Source organism: Ochlerotatus camptorhynchus, unplaced genomic scaffold (genome assembly GCF_037179485.1).
Source record: "Ochlerotatus camptorhynchus isolate MF236.1 unplaced genomic scaffold, CSIRO-AGI_Acam_v1.1 ptg000178l, whole genome shotgun sequence".
Taxonomy (NCBI): domain Eukaryota; kingdom Metazoa; phylum Arthropoda; class Insecta; order Diptera; family Culicidae; genus Ochlerotatus; species Ochlerotatus camptorhynchus.
The window spans coordinates 351375-375587 of NW_027040668.1; the positions used below are offsets into that span (position 1 = coordinate 351375).

Consider the following 24213-nt stretch of genomic DNA (forward strand, 5'->3'; position numbering starts at 1 on the left):
TAAAAAATATTTGTTTAATGCATTAAAAAATAGCTTTATTATTATAAACCGTTTTATAAAACTCAGGGAATTTTATTTGGCCAATAAGAAGACACCCTGTAGATAGAGAAAGACGATTAAACGTCACAAAGATCAATAGAAGCATAACAGCCTCGAATTGTTTGAAAATTAGAACAAAATGTAGGCATCGATTGGAAATCAGACGAACTGCAAGGAGAATGATATATCATGAAATAAATTCACGCGAAAAAAGTTGAACATAGAGTCACTATTACAAGAAAAGTGACTTTAGTGACTTAACCTTAAAAATGGAAACATTTTAGTGACTGGTTGGAAAAAGTGACCAAGTCACTAAAAAGTGACTTGCTACCAGCCCTGGCAATATTACGTGTGATATTGGAGCAATATATCATGCTTGCTATTGATTTTACAAGCTCCATTGATATTGCGATACCTACTATTCACAACGTGTAAAGTTGAAGCTGAGAGTTGAATCGACGCAAAAATGATTCCGTTGCGCCTCGTTTTCTTAGAAAGAGAAGATATAATAATGATCTCTCGCGCAACACGAGAAAAGGGCTTCTTATTGTTGATCGATTCTCTTCATCGATCTTCTCTTTCGCGAATAATCCAACTGCAAATTAATTTCCCATTCAGTGTGTTGTTTCAGGCGCAATCTAACATCATCTTCTGTCGAACTGTGCTGGCTGAGAGCTTAGTGAGAAATAGGCCCTTTTCAAATATTACGTGAGATCTTTCTTTTTTCTCGTCACCTTCTCTTCACGAAGCGACTGCTGCCAGCCGTTATGGAAGTTTCGGTAGCGTTCGGGTGTAAAGCATAATTTATAAAACTCAAACTCACCACAGTTTGGTGAGATTTGTAGCTGGTGAGTTTTGTTAGCTTGATATTCCAAGCACGATGTCACAGCTTGTCAACGAAAATAAAGCGTCATCTTGTTCTCTGGTGAGATTTGTTTTTTTTTTTAAGTTGTGGATGAAGTTGACCGGAACAGGCAATTATTCTGGATGTGTAAATCTTGTGCGAGCATAATGTCAGACATTCGGCATAGTAGGAATATAAAGGCTGCATATGATGCTGGTCTGGAGAAACAGCTGAGTACTCATACGGAGTTGCTGGGGAAATTAAAACAAGAGATTCTGGAGGACTTGAAAATTGAAATTCGGTCCAATTTCACGAAGCTGACCAATACTGCTTCCATCACTCCAGTTTCCTCCAGACGGTCTGGTTTTATGTCAAGAACCATAGGAAGCCGGCGGTTATTTCCAAGAAAGGACAATAATGTACCAAACATAATGCATGCTACTGGTAAATCTGTATCTCCAAGTCTAGGCCACTTCACTGTGCCTGCCCCGGTGGAAAAGTTTTGGATTTACCTATCTCGGATTTCTCGTGATGTGACTCCTGAGCAAATTGGTGAGCTGGCCAAAAATCGTTTGTCAACCGACGATGTTGAAGTTATCCGACTGGTTTCAAAGAACAAAGACGTCAGCACCATGTCTTTCATTTCTTTCAAAGTCGGTGTCTCAGCAGATTTGACGTCGAAAGCTCTTTCGTCCTCTGCATGGCCCAAAGGAATGCTATTTCGTAAATTCGTGGACAACCGCAGAGTCGAAAATTTTTGGAAGCCTCAAGGATTGTTACAAATAAACATACCGCAAACAACTCCAAAGTCCGCCAATTCCAGTCATCAATCATCTATGACGGAGTGATATTGCCGGGTCAGGAACTTGAACCTCAACACCACATTTTTATCAACCGATTACCGGGACGCTCACTTGCCACTAGCATTTTGGAAGCCCCTGATCCCCTCATCACAGTCGAGCCTCTCCTGCCATCGACCTGCAGTCGTCCCGGTTCTGTGTTTGAGTCCGGAAACGGGGTCTTCCAAAATCCAACCGCAGGCAAGTATGATCGCTTTCTGAATAATTCCGTCCCTGAAACGATTATCACTTCTAGTCGAACTTCAACAATGAACTCCTTCGTGATTGACCCATGTTGGACACCTGGAAGCACGCCTGCCATATGTGTTTTGGAAGCCCCTAATTCATCCATCACAGTCGAGTTATTCCTGCCAGCGATCTCCAGCCGTCCCTGTCCTGTGTTTGGATTTGATGAAGGGGTCTTCCAAAACCCTATCTCAGGCAAGTACGACATTATTTCGAACAATCCACTTCCTGAAATGTATTATGCCTACAGCCGATCATTTCCGATAAAAGCACAACCTGCTTTATTCAACTCGACACTCGGACGCACACTTGCAACTAGCCTTGTGGAAGCCCCTGATCCTATCATCGCAGTCGAGCCTATGCTGCCAGCGTTCAACAGTCGTCCCAGCCCTGCGTTTGAGTTAGGAAAGGGGGTCTTCCAAACTCCAACTGTAGGCAAGTATAATCAGCAAGCAACAACTCCTCTGTCAGAAAAATTCTTGGTTTCCAGAGTGCCATTGTATATGTCTGCTCCTCGACAATTGTGGAAGATAACATTAACAGTATACCAGCCCCACTATACCAGAAGCCGAGACGCTCCACAGAAAATTCACCGGAAGAAGCATTCAGATCCTCTGATCTAGCCATGCCGAAGATTGACGACTTACACCATTATGATGAATCAACTTCTGTTTGTATACTGGGACGCACTGCCGTTGGCATCATGGAAGCCTCCGAGCCCCCCGCCACAGTCGAGCCATTCCCGCCAGCGACCTGCAGCCGTCCCGGCCCTGTGTGTGGGCCTGGTGAAGGGGTCTTCCAACCACTCGTTTACGGCAAGTATGAACTCGTCCATGTGAATTCAACTGTTGATCCGCCACTTCGTTTCAGTTCATCTTCGCTTATGGCCACCACTTCGAGCCTTTCTACGTCAGGTGATCTTTCGCTGCCTGATAGTTCACCGTTCTCTCGTGCGGATCCTATACAAGTTATCATTGACACGGCTCGCACCGAACCCTCTAGCGGTTTACGTGTCTACTATCAGAACACCAGGGGGCTCATGACTAAATTGGACGATGTTTATCTGGCTGCGCTTGACGGGGAATATGACGTTTATGTATTCACGGAAACTTGGCAACTGTTTGGTGACTCTTTTACTGTCTACAGATTAGACCGTAATTCATCGAACAGCATTCGTACTCGCGGTGGTGGTGTGCTCATCGCTGTTTCCAACGAATTCGCCTCCTGCGTAATCTCCAACGAACTATTTACTACAATTGAAGCGGTTTGGGTTAAGGTCAGCCTCACTTCGCGGGACATCCTCATTGGAGCGGTGTATATTCCCCCTGAACGTCGACATGACTGCACCACAATGCAGCTTCATCTGGATGCTACAGAATTTGCATCGTCCATGGCTGATATAACGGATGTGCTTCTTCTGCTTGGTGATTTTAATCAGCCTGGGCTTAGCTGGTCACCCTCAGGCCAGGGTTATGCGTTTCCAGATCCGATTGCATCTTCAACTACTCCTGCCAGCCGCTTGCTTGTTGACGGCACGGCTTTTCATGGACTGAGCCAGATAAACCTTGTTCCCAATTTCCAGTCTCGTTTTCTTGACTTGGTTTTTGTTAGCGAAAGTGCACTTCTGGACTGTGTCGTCGTTGAAGCGCCTGATGTCATCGTTCCTCTTGACAATTTCCACCCTGCTTTGGATATATCTATCGCGAACGGATCTCAAATTCGTTTTGATGAAACCATGACTGCCACTCGGCTCAATTTCCGGAAGACCGATTTCCGTTTGCTGAGACGTTCCTTGTCCCGGATCAACTGGAACGTGTTGAATGACCTTGATATCGATACAGCAGCCACTCGCTATAATAGCCTTTTGCGCGACTGTATTTGTGCTTCAGTACCGAAGTGCCAACCTCCAAGAAAACCGCCTTGGTCTAACGCTACTCTCCGCAACCTGAAACGAGTGCGATCTAGAGCTCTCCGTGCTCTTGCAAGAGGTATGTAATTCGTACTCAACATAATCTGCAATGCCACCCCAAGGGATTCTGGTCGTTTGTGAATACTAAGAGGAAGGAAACTGGACTGCCGTCAACGTTTTTTCTCGGCAATGACGTAGCATTGACAACTGAGGACAAATGCAGCCTATTTGCTAGGCACATCTTAAGCGTCTTCTCGAACTCCCTCCCCCCGGACTCCCCATCGCAAGCAGAAATTGAGCGAGCCGTCCGTGATGTGCCAACCGACGTCGTAAACATGGATGTTTTTGCCGTAGATGTACAAATGGTTCTCTCTGTGATGAGTAAAACCAAATCATCATTTTCACCAGGTCCGAGTGTTATTCCATCTGCAGTCCTAAAAAAATGCTCCGATATCTTAGCTGCTCCGTTGTCCTTGCTCTTCAACCTGTCACTTCGTCAACAGAAATTTCCCGCACTATGGAAACGGTCTACTATGTTCCCTGTTTTCAAGAAAGGAGACAAACGCAATGTGGAAAACTACCGTGGGATTACCTCGCTTGGGGTTGAATCGAAGGTGTTTGAGTCGCTGATAAATGAGAGATTGTTTGCTTCCTGCAAGCATTACATAAGTACATGTCAACATGGTTTCTTTCCTGGCCGCTCCGTGGAAACTAATCTCGTCAGCTTTACGTCGTTCTGTATGGAAAATGTGTGCAAGAAACTTCAAGTGGATGCCATCTACACTGATCTTAAAGCTGCGTTTGATAGAGTTGTGCACGACGTTCTGCTAGCTAAGCTTGAAAAAATTGGATGTTCTGTTTCTTTCTGCAGCTGGCTTAGATCGTACCTCGTGCAACGTGAAGTTACTGTATGCATTGGAAACTACTCATCGTACTGTTTCTCGAACAGATCAGGAGTTCCACAGGGTAGCACTTTGGGACCAATGCTCTTCTATTTATTTGTGAACGATGTAACGTTTATTCTACTACGAGGAGGTAAATTGTTTTTTGCCGATGACTTGAAGATTTATCTAGTCGTTCGAGGCTATGCTGACTGTTTAGAACTACAAAACCTTCTTGAAATCTTTAATGATTGGTGTGAACGTAATTTTATGGTCCTGTGCGTCTCAAAGTGCTGCGTAATTAGTTTCCGTCGAACTAGGACTGCCATTTTGTTTGATTATAACGCTGCTGGAATTGCAGTTCAACGTGTCGATCACGTTAAAGACCTCGGTGTTATGTTGGATGAAAAGCTCACATACACTCGCCACTTCTCAACCACGATCGACAAAGCTAATCGACAGCTTGGATTCATGTTCAAGATATCTAAGGAATTTTGTGATCCTCTGTGTTTTAAAGCCCTTTACTGTTCATTGGTATGCTCACTACTGGAATTCGCGTGTGTTGTCTGGAATCCCTACCAAGCTGTATGGAGTGGACGATTCGAAGCTGTTCAACGCAAATTCGTCAGATACGCACTGCGCTATCTTCCATGGAGTGACCCGCTGAATTTACCACCGTATGCTGACCGCTGTCGTTTACTGGGTTTGGATACTCTTGCTAAGCGACGAAACATATCGCAGGTTGTCTTCGTTGCTAAAGTTTTACTCGCAGAATATGATGTTCCTGAGTTACTGGCCAAAATTAATCTGTATGCTCCTGCCCGAACACTCCGTCCGAGAACCTTGCTACATGAAGTAGTACATGCAACCAACTATGCTGCAAACAGTTCCTTTGTCGCCATGATTCATCAATTCAACGAAGCCTCTGACCTATTTGACTTTGACATCAATGCCTCGATGTTTCGTCATCGTTTGCTGTTGGCCAATTTTTAATTTTTAATGAGTGACTACATTTAGATTTAAGTGTTTCATTGAGACTATCAAGTCAGATGGACTATAATAATAATAAATAAATAATAATAATAAATAAATAAATAAATTAGTACAATATACTGAAGCATTCTGCACACTGTAGACAAAATACGCGTATCTGTCAAGAATCAGCAATGGCATTAAATGGAAATCACTAATCCTACTCTCTTTCTTTATGCAGATGTTCCAGTAAGTTTTTAAATTTCAACACTGATCGAAACTTTCAAACGTAGACTGGTGGACGTAGATTTTAGAGAGCTATCAGTTTCTATAAATTGACGTTTGAAGCCATTGCTTACAAAAGTACTAAGATCGAACACCAAACCTGAATCACGATTTTCTCTATTTTCATAATGCTTTAAATAATTTTAAACAGATTTTTGATAATTTTAGCTTGTAGAAAAAGGTAGTAGTTTTTTTTTTATGGTTTGATTGATCACGTCACGTTGTGACGAGTTCGATGGGTAATTTCTAATTTTGGTTTTCGATTTTGTGTCGGCAGACAATCCGTTTTAGTGAGTTAAAATTGATCCATTGATCCTTTCATATTTTTTCTCTGAAAGCGTTTAAAAATATCCAACAGAATGCCTCATGTCAACTTTTCAATTGCGCTGTTCATACTTACATAGATCACGACATCTTTCGGATTGTGCGCATTGGTACCACAGATGTACAACCGGTTACCACTGTCCATCGGCTGTATCACCCGTATGTGATTCTTGCAGTCGAACATCTGAAAGTAAATAGAGAAAATATGTTAAATTAGCGATTATTAATTATTGGGACGAAATTTTAGCAGATAGATATTAATAGCGGTTAGCTCCAACAGATTAACGGCGCCGGTGGTGTAGTGGTAAGCGTGATTACCTCTCACCCCAGCAGGCCTGGGTTCAATCCCAGTCGGCGCCGCCGGGATGTTCTGAGGCATAACATCTCTGATCACGCCTTCCTTCGGATGGGAAGTAAAGCCGTTGGTCCCCGGTTCATGAGTTGATGGGTCGATATGTAGGGTCCAGGTGGTAGCATTGGTGCTCAGCACGGAAAACAAGATCGACGGAAAAAAACAAACCAAAGGAAAAAAAAAAGCTCCAACAGATTAACCTTTAATACAGAGTTCAATTTTATCCCCTCTCATATTCCTTATAAATTTAAAAAGCTGCAACACAAATTCAACTTGATATTACACTCTATTTTGCTTTGCTTTCTAAAAATGTACCACCATTAAATTACCTGCATAGTGCCGCTTCAGAATTTTTATTCAATTGAGGGGGTTAGAAGAAAAGGGGTGTAAGTGACTTTGATCTATTCTCTTCATCGACTTTCTCTTTCGTTAATAATTCAGCTGCAAACACATTACTTGATTCGTGTGCCTTTCTAGATGCTAGATAAGAACCTCCTTTAGTAAACTATGTGGCAGAAACAGCTCAAAATCTGTTAATAAAGCTGTGGCTATCAATAGAAAAATTCGATGAAGAGAATCGATCAAAGTCACTTACACCCCTTGCCTTCTAACCCACTCAATTTATACCAGCACTTAATTTGAAATCAGAATAGCATGGTTTCAAACTTAAAATTTACTACGAATTCTCCTCATCAACTTACAAACATTTTCACATCGCATGAAGCAATGTTTGACGAGAAATCGACGAACTGCAGAACTGATAGGCAAAGTCCACGTTTCAGGTTGCTCCTCAAGTAGAATACACCGAAACAGTAATGCGATTAATCTGCGTGGCATTGAGGAACGCGAGCGTTTGATTCGGTTAACCCTCTCCTTGGGATGGAACCATAGGTTATACACAACTTTTCGGTAATTCTCACGTTTGTCAAGCTACCATTAATTTGTCAGTAGGTACTAGTATATAAGTATTTCCGTGTGCTCATTATATTTATATTTGGGGGCCTCCCTTAGCTCAGCCAGAAACGTTGGAAACTCAAAATAAGTTTTCTGATCTCTTGGAATGTTTTGTGGACTTCAAATAAATGTGAAAATATTCTTATTTTATTAAATTTTTTTGAAGTTTGCAAAACTTCTCTGAGTTAGCAGAACTTTTCCGGATGTATCTGAACGTCTCTGGAGTTCACACTGCTTTAAAGCAAATCATTTCGGAAGTTCGTAAACTTTCTTTGAGATTCCCAGATTTTGTCTGCAGATCACAGCCTTAATACCTTGTAAAGACATACCGCGTAGTACCATTGTACAGCGGTACTATATACTTTATATGTATGCATAACAATTGGGTTAATGTAACCCCTTCTAGAATTCTCACTACAATTACTTGTTTTCCTTACACATTCAATTTGCTGATTGCCTAATGCAAGAGCCACATGTGAAAAGGGCATACAAACTTTTTGTAAGCAAACCTAAATAGGCCCTTTTACACAGTTCAAAAAAGCAGTGTAACTTTCTGTTCAATATGATTCACATAAATGGAGTGTCAAATATCATTCAAGTCCACATTTAAAAACCCACATGTGAAAAGGGCATAAAAGCTTTTTGTAAGCAAACCTTTGTAGGCCCTTTTCTCCTCAACTGAAGGTTGCCCACGCAAACCAACAACATCATCGGGAACGGGGAAAGTTTCCCCTACCCGGTGATCTTGATGGTTTGATTTAGTGTCATATGGGTGTCGAGAAAAGGGCATAAGGAGGTTTGTTTACAAAAAACTTAAATGCCTTTTTCACATTATCTTGATTTAAGATCATTTCATATAATGCAAAATAATAATAACACGTAGCTTTTACTATACACGCAATACCAAGAACTTCAGGAGAATTCAGAGAACTTCAAGAATGCTCCTTGATTTTTTTTATAATACGTTTATTTTTTCAGACTCATTTGGTGTAGCTTTGCGGAGCCGTATGCTCCGAGATAATTACGGCAATTCAAAGAACATATGAGGACCTACCATAATTTGTTTTTCCTTGATTTTGTTTTCCGTCGATCTTGTTTTCCGTGCTGAGCACCAATGCTACCGACGCCAAGGAGGCAGCTCCCACACCTGGGCCCTACCTATCGACCCATCAACTCATGAACCGGAGACCAACGGCTTTATTTCCCATCCGAAGGAAGGCGTGATCAGATATGTTATGCCTCAGAACATCCCGGCGGCGCCGACTGGGATTGAACCCAGGCCTGCTGGGGTGAGAGGCAATCACGCTTACCACTACACCACCAGCACCACCGACCTACAATTAATGTCAAGGAAGTTGCAGTATCTTTAAAGAAGTTCCGATAGTTGCATTAACGTTTTGGGAGGAAACATAAGCATCAGGAAATTGTGATCAGATTTAAAGGGAATTCCGCGATTTTCATAGTAGTTTCAAGACCTCAAAAAATAGCAGGAACCTTAGCGAAGACCAGCGAGCTTCTGAATAGTTTGGAGATTTTTAGGAAGTTTCATTATGAACAGGCAAGTTTCGAGTACATCAAGGACGATGAGAGATCTTCAGAGCAGTTTCATTAATTTATGAAAATTTGCAGGAAGTTTTATGGAGTTCCAATGAATTTTGAGATATTCCGAGAATTTAGGAAACTTCATGAATGCCCAGGGAAGTTCAGAAAAAAACAGAATTTTTGGCGAAGATCCAGGATTTTCTAAAAAGTTTTCAACTTTCAACATAAATAACGGTAACTTAAGGGAATATCAGGGAACTTCAAGGCAATTATATTAACTTCAGGAAAATAACAGGGACTTTTAAAATCTACTGATATATTCAGGGTAGTCTAGAACGCTTAAGGGAAGTTCAGAGATTTTTCTGGTAGGATACATGAGGATAGCACTTAAAAATCAGAAAAGTCTCTTTTGGATTAATTTTAAAATGTCGATGAATTTGTTACCATAATTTTCAGGCAATTTCATGATAGAATTTAAGTAAAAATCTAAGATCAAATTTTTTTATTTCATTTATATTGTAGGGACCTTAAGAAGTTACCGATTATTTCAGTAAACTTCAAAGAAATTTCAAAGAGAAACTAAGGCATTTCAGGAAAACTGCAGGATCTTAATAGAATTGCAGAGAACGTCAGGAAAGATCATAAGACTTCAGATAAATTCTGAAAACATCAGGAAAATGCAAAATCATAAAAAAAAAAATTCACGTGCTTCAGAGCTGTTGCGAGAATTGAGGGAACTTTACGAAAGATCATTGCAAATCTATTAATTTAAAAAAAAAACATCGGTAGATTTTAAAAAGTTCCCAGGTTTTCATGAAGTAAAGATAATTTCATAGATGTTTAAAAAACTTCAGATATTTTTTTTTTGCAATAAAGTTCAAGGAACTCAGAAGAACGAGAATTTCAATAACTTTGGAAAGATCAGAGAACGTTTGGACAGCTCCATTATTTTCACAGAAATTATAAAAAAAATATTTTTGAGAACTTGAGTGATCATTTTAGAACAACATTTATTATTAAGTTTTAATTGCAGGGCCCTAATGAAATTACAGTTTATTTCAAGAAATTACAAAGAACTTTAAAGAGAAGTTAAGAAATTTCAGGAAAACTGCGGGAAGGAAGAACGATCAGCTTCAGGGCTGTTTCGAGAATTGTGTGAACTCACGGAAGATCATTGCTAATCAATTAATTTCATAGAATTTTCAGGGAACACAAAAGAACGATAATTTCAAGCACTTTGAAGAAGTTCAGAGAACTTCAGGAAAGATCAGAGAATCTTAGGGCAGTTCCATTATTTTCACGGATGTTATTTTAAAAAAATACAGAAGTTTCTAGAACTTAGTGGGTATTTTTAAGAATTCAGGACAGTTCCATTAATTTCATGGAAATCATTGAAAACCACAGAAGTTCCGAGAACTTCATGGACATTGTTAAGACATCAGGCCTAAAAGTTAAGAAAAAATTGAGGGATCCTTAGAGAAGTCCAGAGAAATTCAGGGAATTCTAAAAATTTCAAGGGAAGTACCTTGAGCATCAGCCGGTAAAGGCGCAGCTACAAAGCAAGACCATGCTGGAGGTGGTTGGTTTCAATTCCCGGTCCGGTCTAGGAATTTTTCTGGTTGGAAAATTTCTCGACTTCCCTGGGCATAGAGTATGATTGGACTTGCCACACAATTATACCAATGCAAAAATGGTACAGACATCGAAAGCTCTCAATTAATAACTGTGGAAGTGCATCTAGAACACTAAGTTGAGAGCACGCAATAAGCTTATATGCGATATGCAATAAGCTTGAAATGCGAAGAAGAAGAAGAAGAAGAACCTTGAGCATCATATTTTTTTTCGAAAACTTCGGATGAACTTCATGGCAGTTCCATTAACTTCAGAAAAATTGTGTAGTTTGTAAGAAGTTCTAAGGACTTCCAGTGAACTTCAAGGGAGCTCAGATAATTTCACAAATGTTTTCATATGTTTAGGGCAGTAACGTGAAATTCAGCATAGTTCCTAGAACTACGTATCAGGTAGTTTTACTCATATTTCAATGCCAGAACTTAATTGTGTGTACATAAATTCCTATATTAGAATTAAGGGCGCTTCTGAATAATAAATGCTTTTAGGTGGGTGGGATGCGCTCATCTAAGAAATCAGGAACCCGCGTTAAATTTACCTGTGCTGTGATTAATAATATTCCCAAACTATGCACTTTTAATAAATTAATAATTAATAAATACTCTTTATCATATGCCTCACATTCCATAATCATTATTCGTTCATCATGTACACTGAAATACACTAATCAATGAATAATCATTCATAAGTCACAAAAATCCACAGATCACGCAGCACTGGTTTCTTTTTTATTTATTAGAATTGAGCTTCCTTAGAGTTCTCTGAAGTTCTTTTCTTTAGTTCTACTTAAAATTCACATACATTTTCTTTAGAATTCCTGTGTAATTTACCTCATAAATGTATTCAAATTCTGCTCAGAATAACTTGTTATTCTCCTTTGAATTATCTTCAGAATTATTTTGGGATGCTTCTCAGAATGCACTTTTTTCTCAGAATACTTTCAGAGATTTATCCACAACATTAGATTTATTCTTCTCGGATTGGCTTTGAAACTCTCTTAATAAATCACTTGAATCTATTCTCGGATTTTTTTTTTAATTTACTCTAATATTATTTTTAAACTATCTTGAAAATTAAATACCCTTTGAGCCCTTCTTGTAATTTTCATTTAATCATACATCATAATCCAATTGAAACTCATCTCAGAACATTTGACCTTGAATCTTCCTCACAATCATCATGGAATTCTCCTCAGAACCTGGAGTTATTGAATCTATGACAAAAGGTCGAAATATACAAGGTGGAAAGACAAAAAGTCGAAAAACACAAGGTCGAAAGGATAAAAGGTCGAAAGGATAGAAGGTCGATATCCAAAAATTTATTAAAATGGGCTACTACACGTGATCTAAACTATCAGATGCTCCAATCATATGATCACAGCCATAATAGACTAGATGAAATTTTCATGATCGTTAGAATAAATATCTAAAAATCAGAGATTATTTTACTGGGGTCGGAAAAGTGTTACTGGAGTTTCAAATAGCGGAAAAGTCAGTAAACCAAGAATAACCAGAGTTGGTTGGAAATGCTATCTAACATGAAGCTTTAGTGTGATTATTATCTAGAGAATGGTCTGAGAACAGGGTAGGTAAATAGTTCCGGTTTGCGTGGGTGGGCAAACCAACAGCATCATCGGGGTAGAGAAAACATTCCCCTACACTATGCTGCAATAGATTTGCTGGCTGAAAATCTCCTTAATAAAGACAACCAACCAACTAACCAATTGACTTGCGTACGCAGCCTTCCGTTTCCGAAGAATGGGCTTACAATCTAAAATCATTTAAAAAATCCTCCTGTAGCCCCCATGGTCCTAGTATAAACTTAATAGTCACCACATGTTACACAATTTCTCAACGCTAGTAATTTTTCAGCATGCTTTTTCTCACTTTCAATTGACAGCCATCGATAACCTTCTCCCTTCTTGCATTAGATTGTATTGATTTTTCAGTGACTGTCACCTGTCGTATATCACTGTTCAGTATTCCAAAGCACCGTCAACGACGTCGTTGTCGTCGTCATCGTCGTCGTGCTTGTCACTTGCTATCGCATGAACTCTGATAAATGACGATAATAAATTCAAGCGGTTTTATTAGATTCAAGTTCACCATAGCGACACTAAACAAGGGCTGTACCACGATCGATAAAAGGAATTTATTATCCCTGACCTGATGACAACTTGTTAGGTAACCGGCATGAGTCGTGGCACCTAAATGGATCTACTGACGAATGCTTTAAAATATAAATTCCCGTTGACAGTAATTAAACCGCTTCCCTCGTTCTGCTTAATAAACCCAACAGGCTCCCAGCTCAGTCTCGGTGTGGGGAGAAAAGAAAACCTTGAAAGTGGAACCGTAATTAGTCCTTCGTCGCTATATACATACTAACAAACCCCGAGCAGGAGCAGGTCTGTCTGGCTAGCCCCAAGAGAAAACAATCCTCGAGCTTTGAATGGAAAAATCAATACACTTCAAAGGAAATCACAATCCGGCCTATCCATCACTAGGAACCACCTGTCGTCGCTAAAACTTCCACCGGCTAGGTGAATACACCCCTTTGGGGCTGTTCATAAACTACGTAGACTTTTCGCAGATGAGGTTTTTAGCCCCCCTCCCCCTCAGTCCATACATATCCTTGGAAATTTGTTTGAACCGTAAACATTTGCCAACCTTCTTTGCAAATGTCTACGTGGGTTATGAACGGCCCCTTTTTACTGATTCACCACCGCGTGCCGCAAGGTGCTAGCGTTGAAAAAAAAAACAAAAACCAAAAATAATTGGCTACCTTTAAGTTGTGAATGTTATTATTCTTCCGGGAGCTGCTATAAGGGGTTGTTTTTTTTTAACTGTGGTGGAAAGTCAGTGCCCGAAATGCACGCCATTTAAACATTAGCACATAATAATGGTTATAATTTCTCAAATGGGAAATCGTTACCGGGATCGGTTACGCTGTGGAACGGGTCTAGTGACTTGGTATTGCGAAGAATTACACACTTATTTCACGACAAAAAATTTTTCGTATTCATATATATAAATATAAATATAAGCAGACATTTGGCATCGATCCGTATTCCTTAATGATTTGCGTAAGGACATACTCAATCAAAACACTGATTTACACCTACATGTATTCTGTTCACATGATAACGCGAACATTAAACGTACACGGTACACTTTAGTTCATCAAATTATCCTCTGAAATTCTTTGGAATTCAGCTCAGAGTTGGATTATTGGTGTGCTCAGAGTTCTCTATCTCCTAGAAATTAACCTCAGCAGGAATTCTGTCAACATTTTCTTAGTATTCTCTTGGCGTTCCAAAATAGAAATTTTGCAGAAAAGGTGCAGAGCCACAAATTAAAAGCTTTAGAAAAAAAGTGTTTTGTGCAAAGTTGATCCTTACATTTTGGTGCAAATTAATACAGGAGTGGTTTTTATTATCATTGGAATAAAATTACATTTGACGTAGGATTACGACTTTCGGAAAAAAAAATAGTGGGTGCAATTTCAAAAAACCAAAATCGACCGCGCTACGAAAAGTGGACAGGTTTTGACCACTTATAACTTTGTGAATAGCGGATGGATTTTCATTCTAAATAAGCCAATCGATTGAAAAAATTTCTACGATTCAGCTAAAATAAACATTTTATCAATTTTTGCTAGGTCACTATTAAAAATAACACATAATTATCACTGATTGCCTGCAAAAAGCGCTTTCCCTTCCTAACATAGACTTCAAATTCGGATTCCATCTAGTCTCGCCGCTTATTAAACACCGTGTGTGGTGGTTTACAATCGGCAGCAGTGCTTTCGACCCGTGGCGTTGAACCAGCGTTGCCAGATATAACTTGATACCGATACACAGATAATGTTGCTCAGAATACCGATTTTTGAGTTAGAATACCGATTTATATCGATTTTTTTTTATTAATAATCAAAATGATTACTGCCTGCCCCTCACTGAATTATTAGTGGAAACAATTGTGAGCGACTTTAACCTTTCTGAAAATTACAATTTTTGAGATTGCCCTTAAAAAAATATCACCATCAAAAATTCCTTATGTTTGATACTCTTTCAACTGATGCTTTCATTTCCTCGCCGTTTTTGGTTACCAAGGAGTCGAGAAACAGATTATAGCTCATGCAAGTAATTTCTGAAAATCGGGAAATACTTTTATTCAGTGGAAAAATAAATTCATAAAAACGTTAATTTTTGAACTTCCTGAAATTTCTTAAATCTTCTCTTCGAAATTTCTTCCACCTTTCCAATCTAGGAATTTCTGTCCACTTTACCCTGTTAATTATTTTCCGATTCCTTCCGGAGAGCTATTTCAACTTCCCTTGGAAGCTTTTTCTGGCTTCGCTCGAAAGGTTATTCCGTCTCCTCCAGTCAGTTTTTTCAACTTCCCCGGAACTTCAGAAATGCTTCCAGAGTTTTATTACGGTTCCATTAGTTTCAGGAAAACTTTTCAGAAGTTCTGAAACTATAGAACAGTTCGAACTTTTGGGGTCAGTTCCGATAAATTAAAGACAGTTTCAACAACTACTGTTCAAATCCGAGAACCTGGGAATCTCAGGAAAGCCCTGAGAACTCCAATGAACTTAACGAAACTGAAATATTTTGGAAATTTCACAAGCCCAAAGAACTTCAAAGAAGTATAATGGTTTTCAGGATAGTTCCATTTGTTTTAGGAGAATTAAGATAACTTTAGGGAAGCATTAGTACATTTAAATTCACAGAAATTTCTGCACCTTTAAATGAGTTCCAAAAAGCTCAGGAATTTCCGAAAACTTCAGTCCAGATCAGAGAGGTTCATGAAATTTTTGGAAACGGAACATGAACATTAAAAAATTGTGAGAACATTTTAAGGGAAGTTCTGTGTCGTGTATCGGCAGTTTCGAAAACTTTAAAAAATAGTGGTGTAGTGGTAAGCGTGATTATCTCTCACCCCAGCAGGCCTGGGTTCAATCCCAGTCGGCGCCGCCGGGATGTTCAGAGGCATAACATCTCTGATCACGCCTTCCTTCTGAAGGGAAGTAAAGCCGTTGCTCCCCGGTTCATGAGTTGATGGGTCGATAGGTAGGGTCCAGGTGTGGGAGCTGCCTCCCTGGCGTTGGTAGCATTGGTGCTCAGCACGGAAAACAAGATCGACGGAAAACAAATCAAGGAAAAAAAAAACCCCATTAACTTTAGTAAATTTGCAAAAAATTTAAAGAAGTTCCGAAGAATTATGGGATATTCCGAAGTGCAATTCAGAAATGTTCCGAACATTTCAGGAACACTGTGGGATTTTCAGAGTTGTTTTATGAATATCAGGAAAATTGCTGGATTTAAATTTCATAGGATCTTCGTTCACAGGACAGTCGTCCTTTGCGTGAGAGGAATCACCACAATTCATGCATTAAGCTGGCATGTAGCAATTTTTAGTTCGGTGACCCCATCCCTGGCACTTACGGCACTGGGTGAGGTTTTGGAAATTTCCTCCAGTCTTCCTGAAGTGTTCCCACTTCACTCGGACATGGAGCATAAGGCTAGCTTTTTCTAAGGCCTTAAGGTTGTTTAGTTCACTAGACTTGAAGTGAACTAAATAAAAATCATTGGAAATCCCGTTCCGTGAATCGCCAGGACGGGATTCATTTTCATTTTGATTACTTGGAGTGGCACAACTCCAAGTAATTTTGCCAGGTCATCTTTGATCTGATCCAGGGATTCACCAGTGGGCAGTCCTTTCATGACAACCTTGAACACACGTTCAGTTTTGGTGTCGTAAGTAAAAAATGTGTGCTGCTTCTCAGTAAGATACTTGAGAAGACATTTAATTCCGTTCAAGGTTTCAGCCAATACACGGAATTCACCCCGACACCCAATTTGTAGTGAAAACTTAACTTTCACGAAATTCAAAAGTTCCATGCGAAGAGCATGGAAATCGGATGTGGTTATCACAATAGGGGGAATCTTTTCCTTCTTGGCATTAAGCCGGGAAAGTTTACTAAAATTTTTCCTGAATGATGGATCATTCTCATAATCCGTGAGCAAATCAAATTGATTGTTCAAATTAATTTCATCAGAAGGGGGGTCAAGAGTTTGCCCCTTTCTTTTGCGTTTAGGCACCATGGCGGCAGAAAACTTTTATCCAAATCGACTTCCAAGCAGATTACTATAAGAATCTGAAGGATCGAAGAGGAATTTTCCAAATCGATATCCAAGAAGGATTACCTCGGGTAGGGTTCAAACAAGGATTGAAGAGGAATAAAAGTTGAAAAAGGTAGCAATTTTACAGTTTGAGCACTGAAAAGTGCTGTTTAAATTTTATTGTAGCTTTAGGTAGTAACACTTCCTTTAGCAAAAAGCAAATAGATCCGCACGGAAAAAGAGCACGATGCAGACTTCCCATATTCTCTATTCTCCCCTGATACGGTACTATTCTCAGTCTGAATAGCCAACTCCGCTGTCACATTGACAGTGTAGTGGCTATAGTCAGTTAGAAAACTCTACCACTCCGATAACAGCAGGCAAAAAAAATCATGTGGTTGAGTGTGATGCAATGATGGTGAACCATATTCCTCACACAAGTCTACGGTAGCAAAGTGGTAGAGTGCCCGTCTAGCGTACAGCGAGGTGTGGGTTTGATTCCGACATGTAGGCAGTGGATTGTTTTCACCATTCTCGCAACATTTTTCCGCGAAAACACATGGCCTTTTGCCTTCTGGTATCGTTTTCAAGAAAATAATTTATTAACTTCAAGCGGCAATCCTCAGAAAAACAGAAAACAACCATCAACCAACGCAGCCAGCTTGTCCCAAAGACTGAAGGGAACGGGTGATTCCAAGGGAATTTCATTGGAAATAATGATTTTTCACCTACAGTTTCCGCTCCGAAATCAGTCGCCACGGCACACGCCTGGAAAAGTCTGATGTGGGTAAAAGTCAAACACGTACCAAAACACGTCGGTGGGTTGCCCTAGCACGCCAAAAGCCGCACCAAATCGTCAATTTCAGGGCAGTATTCCGCAATAAAATTGGCTTAGTTTTCATGGCACGTAGCAATTTTTCCGCGTACGTGAAAATGAGAAATCGAAGAAGCTGATTCATCTCAAAACACTCTGGGTGCTTCACGTTCCCCGGGTGTTTTGGGACCGAGGTAAAGGTGGCGGTGCGGTAGCGCTCATAAATGCTTCAAGTTGAAAATTGCCAACATCTGCTGATTCACGCCTATTACAAATTGTCGGCTGCAGCCTTCCACCAAAGTAAGAGATAAAACTCGGGGAAACTCATGTTGAGAAACGCAATTATACCCTGCCAGCGTAGGAATCTTCCTTCAATAAAATACCGAAATTTACATTTTCAATTTCTTCGCCTAGGTATTTCCACACAAGAAACGCACGAGCAAGCTCGTCCATCCGACGGAGCACCTTAAAATAAATCCTGTGCTCATATCGAGCCATTACGCGGAAAAACTTTATCTCCTTGTGGGCCATGTTTTCACTGCTGTGTGCAATCAAGGGTAAACAGAAGGGAAGGAATAATATTTTTATTGCCTTTGGTCGAGGCAGTCAACGCAGGTGAGGTGAAGGATCCATGCGTCGGCAGTATAGGGGTGCCAGAAACGAATAATTTTCGACGAAGATTGCAAGATTCTAATTGATATAGCCTGGCACCAAAATCCCCCTGCTGCGTCCCGAAAATCTTTAAGACATCTATCCTAATCGATCAGTAGTCCTGTTCTGGCAGTTCACCCTTAGTATATTCGATCATCCCCAAACCTTCCCAAGAAACGCCCGGATTTGATGCAAAAAGAAGCACCAAAAATAGCGGTTTGGATACTGCCACCACCATAATCTGGAAATATGACACCTTTTATACGCTCCATTTTACCTCCTTGACGAATTTGGTTTCTTCGCAGCCCAACGTCTGTTCTCGTGGTAGTTCCATTCACCTCTTGCATCGGTCCAACCGAACGACGACGGCGAAGGCAACGATGAAATCATATTTTGTTGCAAAATTGAAAAGCGATAAAGCGAAGGTGATCCACGCGCTCCGCAATAACCGGAATGTTTAGGTAAGGTAGCATAAAAAACGGAAACTATGGCTGAATAAATGGACAATTTCGGTATCCTTCCCTGATGTAGGATCCGTGCTTTTTGTTGTTGTTGTCAATGATGAAGGCGTAACATTTACCCATGTACCAGAGAATGGTGTATAAATTGAACCAAATCGACCGGCATGGAACCACTTCATGGCACGCGGTAAAGGCATTACAAATATAGAAAAATTAAATATTTTATGCCGTGCTATAAAGAAATCAATTGATCAATCAAATATTGGCACACGTGGTTTGCTGGGGGGTGCGTGGTCGGCGACGGTTAACAAAAATTGATGTCAATTCTACGAGGCGATCGGGTTGTTTTTTGTTGGATGCTGCCAGGACGACCGACACGACAATGGGACACGGTTTATTTGATATGTGAAGTTAAATAAATACGAGAACATATTCGGTTGGGACATATTTTATAGTACAATAGACTGGAGTCAAATAAAAGTAGGATTGTGGGACTTTTTGAGGGGCTGCTTACAATGAATCGGGGAAAAGAATTTTATGGGTATACAAATAAACTTACCTCGCTTTTGCCTTTCGAAACGCAATTTCTAATGTCTGAACTGGTCGGATCCAACACGATGGCGTCTCTCTGAAAAGGATTGGAGAAAAAAAAGTTGTGATTATAGTGATTGTTTAATGCATGACTAGAGATACTAGGGTGGATGTGGGATAGTTAAAAAAAATGTGGGACTACGTCGGCCCTTAACATAGTGCTCTTGTGCACTTCCACAGTTGTTATTTGAGAGCTTTACAATCCTGTTTCATCTTGAAACAATTCCTAGACCGGACCGAATTGAATTCAGCCACCCAGCATGGTCTTGTTTTAAAGCTGCATATTTACCGAATGAGGTAAGGGAGGGCCCACTTTTTACATCTAATAAATTATATTGACTGAGCTAAATTGAGCATGAGCATGATTGACCGCCCACGGTTGCTACTCTGTTATTGCCAGATCAGCTGTAATAACACAGAGAACCAATAAACGATGCTTGGGACTAGCAATCATTCTCAATGTGTAGAAATTTGTGGGGTTGAGTACAAGACAAGACCGCATGGTTGACGTAGACTACGTTAAGCTGTGTTGTAAAATTCTCGTGCATTTTACTAGATATTGATTTAAAATACAGTAGAAGTAACCTATGATTTCGGTCCTATGTACATATTTTGGATTTCATACTTAGTAAAACTTGATTAAATTCAGGACCTCATAGTAGTTGAGGGGGGAGAGGGGTTTGTTTCAGAAGTTGTAACCGGTCATGTGTTAGGTATAACTAAACACGCTACAAGAGGGAAGTAAAGCCCTACAGTAACAGTATGGACGTCTGTGAAAAGTTGCTCCAATCGAACCGTCAAAATGCACCGCTTTGCTCGATTTGAACAGCTTTTTTTCTGTTTTGTGGTGACAGTCGTCCATAATTTAACTAGAGGGCGTTAGGGGGAAGGGAGGTCAAGTGGTCAAAACCAATCCACGTAATTTATGGATAGTTCCAAATTTTACTTCCAAGGCAGTGTCCCAATAGGCGAGCTAAATTTAACTCGTGGTTAAAAGTGACAGATGAATTGTTATCAAATACCCTGCTATCCAGGCGTGGTTATTTCTGACCGATTAGAAGTTAAATTTTGGCAACCTTGGCTGAGTTCTATTCAAAAACCGATCAATTTCCGGGATTTTCGAACATTGAAAATAGCTTACGAAATGTCACGTTTAACCACGAGTTAAATTTAACTCGGAAAATGGAAACCAGCCCAAGAAGTATTTCTCGATTACTTTTTCGAAGGGACGTTCCAGCTTTTGTAAACGCATTCGATCGTCGATTTGGCGTAACTGGTATTTCACCCACGCATGCTAACACTACCATCAGATAGGGGAAGTTTTCCCTTGAAATAGGACGTTCACTGCCCAAGTAACAATTTTGGTTTTATGAGGGTTCTGTAGACCATTTTTAGACTTGTAGAATGCTACAAAACCGCGATAAAACCTGCAATGTTACCTGGGTTGGGTGGTTCACCGTTTTCTTCGAGAATTTTGGTCAGCATGATGAAATCCGAAACCATTCTGTACACGGTGTCCTTCCGAAGACGCCCGAAGACGATGACCGGTGTCTGCGTTCCATCGAGGAGGCCAATGAACAACACCTGTCAGTATCCACAGGACAGGTGAGCAATACTCTGAACCTTGATAGAATTACCAAAAATCTCAGCAGACTTCGTAACTCCATCCGAAGGCAATATCAGCGTTCTGGTTTGCATGTCTTGAAGACCCATTGCAAATATTTTACAAAAACCATCCAAGCCAGGATGGTGGACCTTTGAAATCAAGATTTTGCTATCACGATCCGCTCTCTCCCAGCTTGTGCAAATCTCTTCTGGAAACTAACGAAAATCTTGAAAACCAAGCCAAGACCCATTCCACCACTGACCCGTTCCGGCGACCCAGTGTTTCAACTGATAACTCCAGAAGAGAAGGCTGCCGCGATAGGTCAACACTTCGTCAGCTCCTATAATCTCGGAAAACATCGTCAGCCCTCACGAAACTGAGGTTTCTGAAAATGCAACTAATCTTCATCAGATTCCCAACATTTTACCCGAGGAATCCGATATTTCTGCTGACGAACTGTTGGCCTATATCAAATCATCTAAAAACATGAAGGCCCCACCCATGTTTCGACAACATCCTGAATCAGGAACTCAAACACTTGAGTTCCAGATTCTACAACCATCTGGAACTGATTTTTAATCAGTGCCTCAGACTTGGCTATTTCCCCTCGTGTTGAAAGTCAGCTAAAGTCATACCCATCCGGAAACCTGGGAAGGATCCGTCCTCTCCATCAAGCTATCGACCAATCAGCCTTCTCTCAGGGTTATCAAAACTGTTCGAAAGAGCACTGTACCACCGGCTCCTAAAATCTGCCGATGAAAACAACTTGTTACTCGAGGAGCAGTTTGGTTTTCGAAAAGTTTGTTCGACCGTCAACCAGCTGACTCGAGTAACAAACATTCTCAGACGGAACAAGTCTATGTTGGACGTTGAAAAAGCATTTGACCAGTACGGTCTTCCAATCTTCTTAGTGAAGATAATAAACAACTATCTATCGGACAGGACGTTCCGAGTCTCTCTGAATAGCATCACATCGGATTATTTCAACATCGGTGCCGGGATTCCACAAGGAAGCATCCTTGGCCCCATTATATTCAACCTGTTCACCTCCGATATGCCGGCTATCCCTGACGGTGGATCGTTGTCTCTGTTCACAGATGACACATCCATCGTCTACAAGGGTAGGGTCATCGGAGCTCTGACTGCCAAACTTCAGAGAGGCCTGGACGTCCTGCCTGAATATTTCAACAGCTGGAAGAGCCGATCAACGTGGCAAAGACCCAGGTCATTATCTTTCCACACTCTAAATCTCCCAGACTTGTTCCGTCAGAGAATAACAAGATCTGCCTGAACGGCACAGTGGTGGAATGGTCGAAAGAGGTAGTATACACCTAACATTAGACAGCAAGCTGATTTTCAGGGAGCACGTTGACAAAACCAAAACCAAGTGCAACATCTTGATTAGATCGTTTTATCCACTCATCAACAGGAGGTCTACCCTGTCCCTGAAAAATAAGCTTGCTGTCTACAAACAAATCATCCTCTTCGTTATAGAATACGGGATGCCAATCTGGGAGATTTGCGCAAAAAGCCACCATCTCAGCCACCATAGGATCCAGAATAAGATCCTGAGAATGATCGTCAATAGTCCATCGCGGACTCTGAGGTCTACCGCCTGGCTGGTCTTCAGACACTGGAGTTACGGAGAGCTGACTCCATCACTAGGTTCAGAGATTGCTGTAGACGATTCGATCAACAGATCATCAGAGATCTGGCACGTTAGGTTAGGTTAAGCTAAGTTAGGTTAAGTAGGTAGAATAACAAAATAAAACATTTAAATCAAACATTCATCACAAGAAGAGAATTGTAAAACATTACAACAGTAAAACACAACATGTACAAACACAAAATCAAAAATTTCACCAAACATGAAGAGCCCTTCTGGCTAACCTCTTGCCTTTTTTTTTCCTTTCGTTTGTTTTTTCCGTCGATCTTGTTTTCCGTGCTGAGCACCAATGCTACCGACGGTGCCAGGAAGGCAGCTCCCACACTTGGACCCTACCTATCGACCCATCAACTCATGAACCGGGGACCAACGGCTTTACTTCCCATCCGAAGGAAGGCGTGATCAGAGATGTTATGCCTCAGAACATCCCGGCGGCGCCGACTGGGACTGAACCCAGGCCTGCTGGAGTGAGAGGTAATCACGCTTACCACTACACCACCGGCGCCGTTAACCTCTTGCCTTGTATTAGCAATAGTAAACCACGTAACAAATCACAACTAAAGAAGAATTTTACTACTTACTAATTTTGCTTTCGATTAAAGGACGGATAAGCATCAGACACGAAGTATGAATGGAACAGCACGCATCGCACCAATACAAAGACGAAAACACCCACATCGACCGGTAGAGGCCTCCCGCAAGAGGCAGCATGCGGGAAGTACAGACCCTTCTACTTTTTATATTTAATTTTAGCAGGCTTTTATGACACCAAGTATGGAATATCTGTATTTCCTCTTTGAATGTGTTGAAGTCTTTGGCATCTTTTATTAAAAAACCCGAATTTATTCACCTACGGTGTGATCAGACCCTTCTTACTTATTCAAGTTTATTTATTTTATTGTCATTATCAGTGACCAAGCCCCCCACCCTCGTGTCATCCAGTGACGCTACGCCACTGCCTGGGGGTACCCGGAATATATCCGGGTGTAGTCTATTTGGTGAGGCTACCAATCACCTTATTATCGTATTTTAATGTGATTTAATGGGTTTTAATTCAATTCATATTCAAGCAACTTCCCCGGGGTACCCGGAACATGTGCAAGTGTGTCCAATGTGGTCTGGAACACTTAACACGACTTGCATTGATCTTATTTTTGAATTCTGTAGTAATTTGATGTGTCGCATGATGGTTTTGATACGTTTTCCGTTAAATCCAGCGTGAAGGCCCATATTCACCGGATCTTATTCCGGCCATATCTCCGGAACCGGTTCACCGATTCCAAAACCGTTCAATAGCGTTCAATGGGACTCCAAGACCTATCATTTGGCGCCGAGTTTGTCCAGATCGGTTGAGCGGTTACTGAGAAACATGAACGCATTCATTTCGCTACATACACACACACATACATACATACACACGTACACACACACACACAGACATGTTCCGATCTCGTCGAGCTGAGTCGAATGGTATATAACAC

The 24213-nt window shown here is 40.7% G+C and overlaps 1 protein-coding gene across 2 annotated transcripts in view; it reads right to left on the reverse strand.

The window, feature by feature from the left end:
• The window catches only part of Sema2a (Semaphorin 2a), a 389227-nt gene that overhangs the window by 63858 nt on the left and 301156 nt on the right, over positions 1-24213 (reverse strand). For both annotated transcript variants that reach the window (XM_065222817.1, XM_065222816.1), the window contains exons 5-6: positions 19429-19497; positions 6416-6523 (exon numbers count right to left, since the gene is read on the reverse strand). In XM_065222817.1, coding sequence (XP_065078889.1) covers positions 6416-6523; positions 19429-19497 — 177 coding nt within the window. The remainder of the gene's footprint in view (positions 1-6415; positions 6524-19428; positions 19498-24213) is intronic.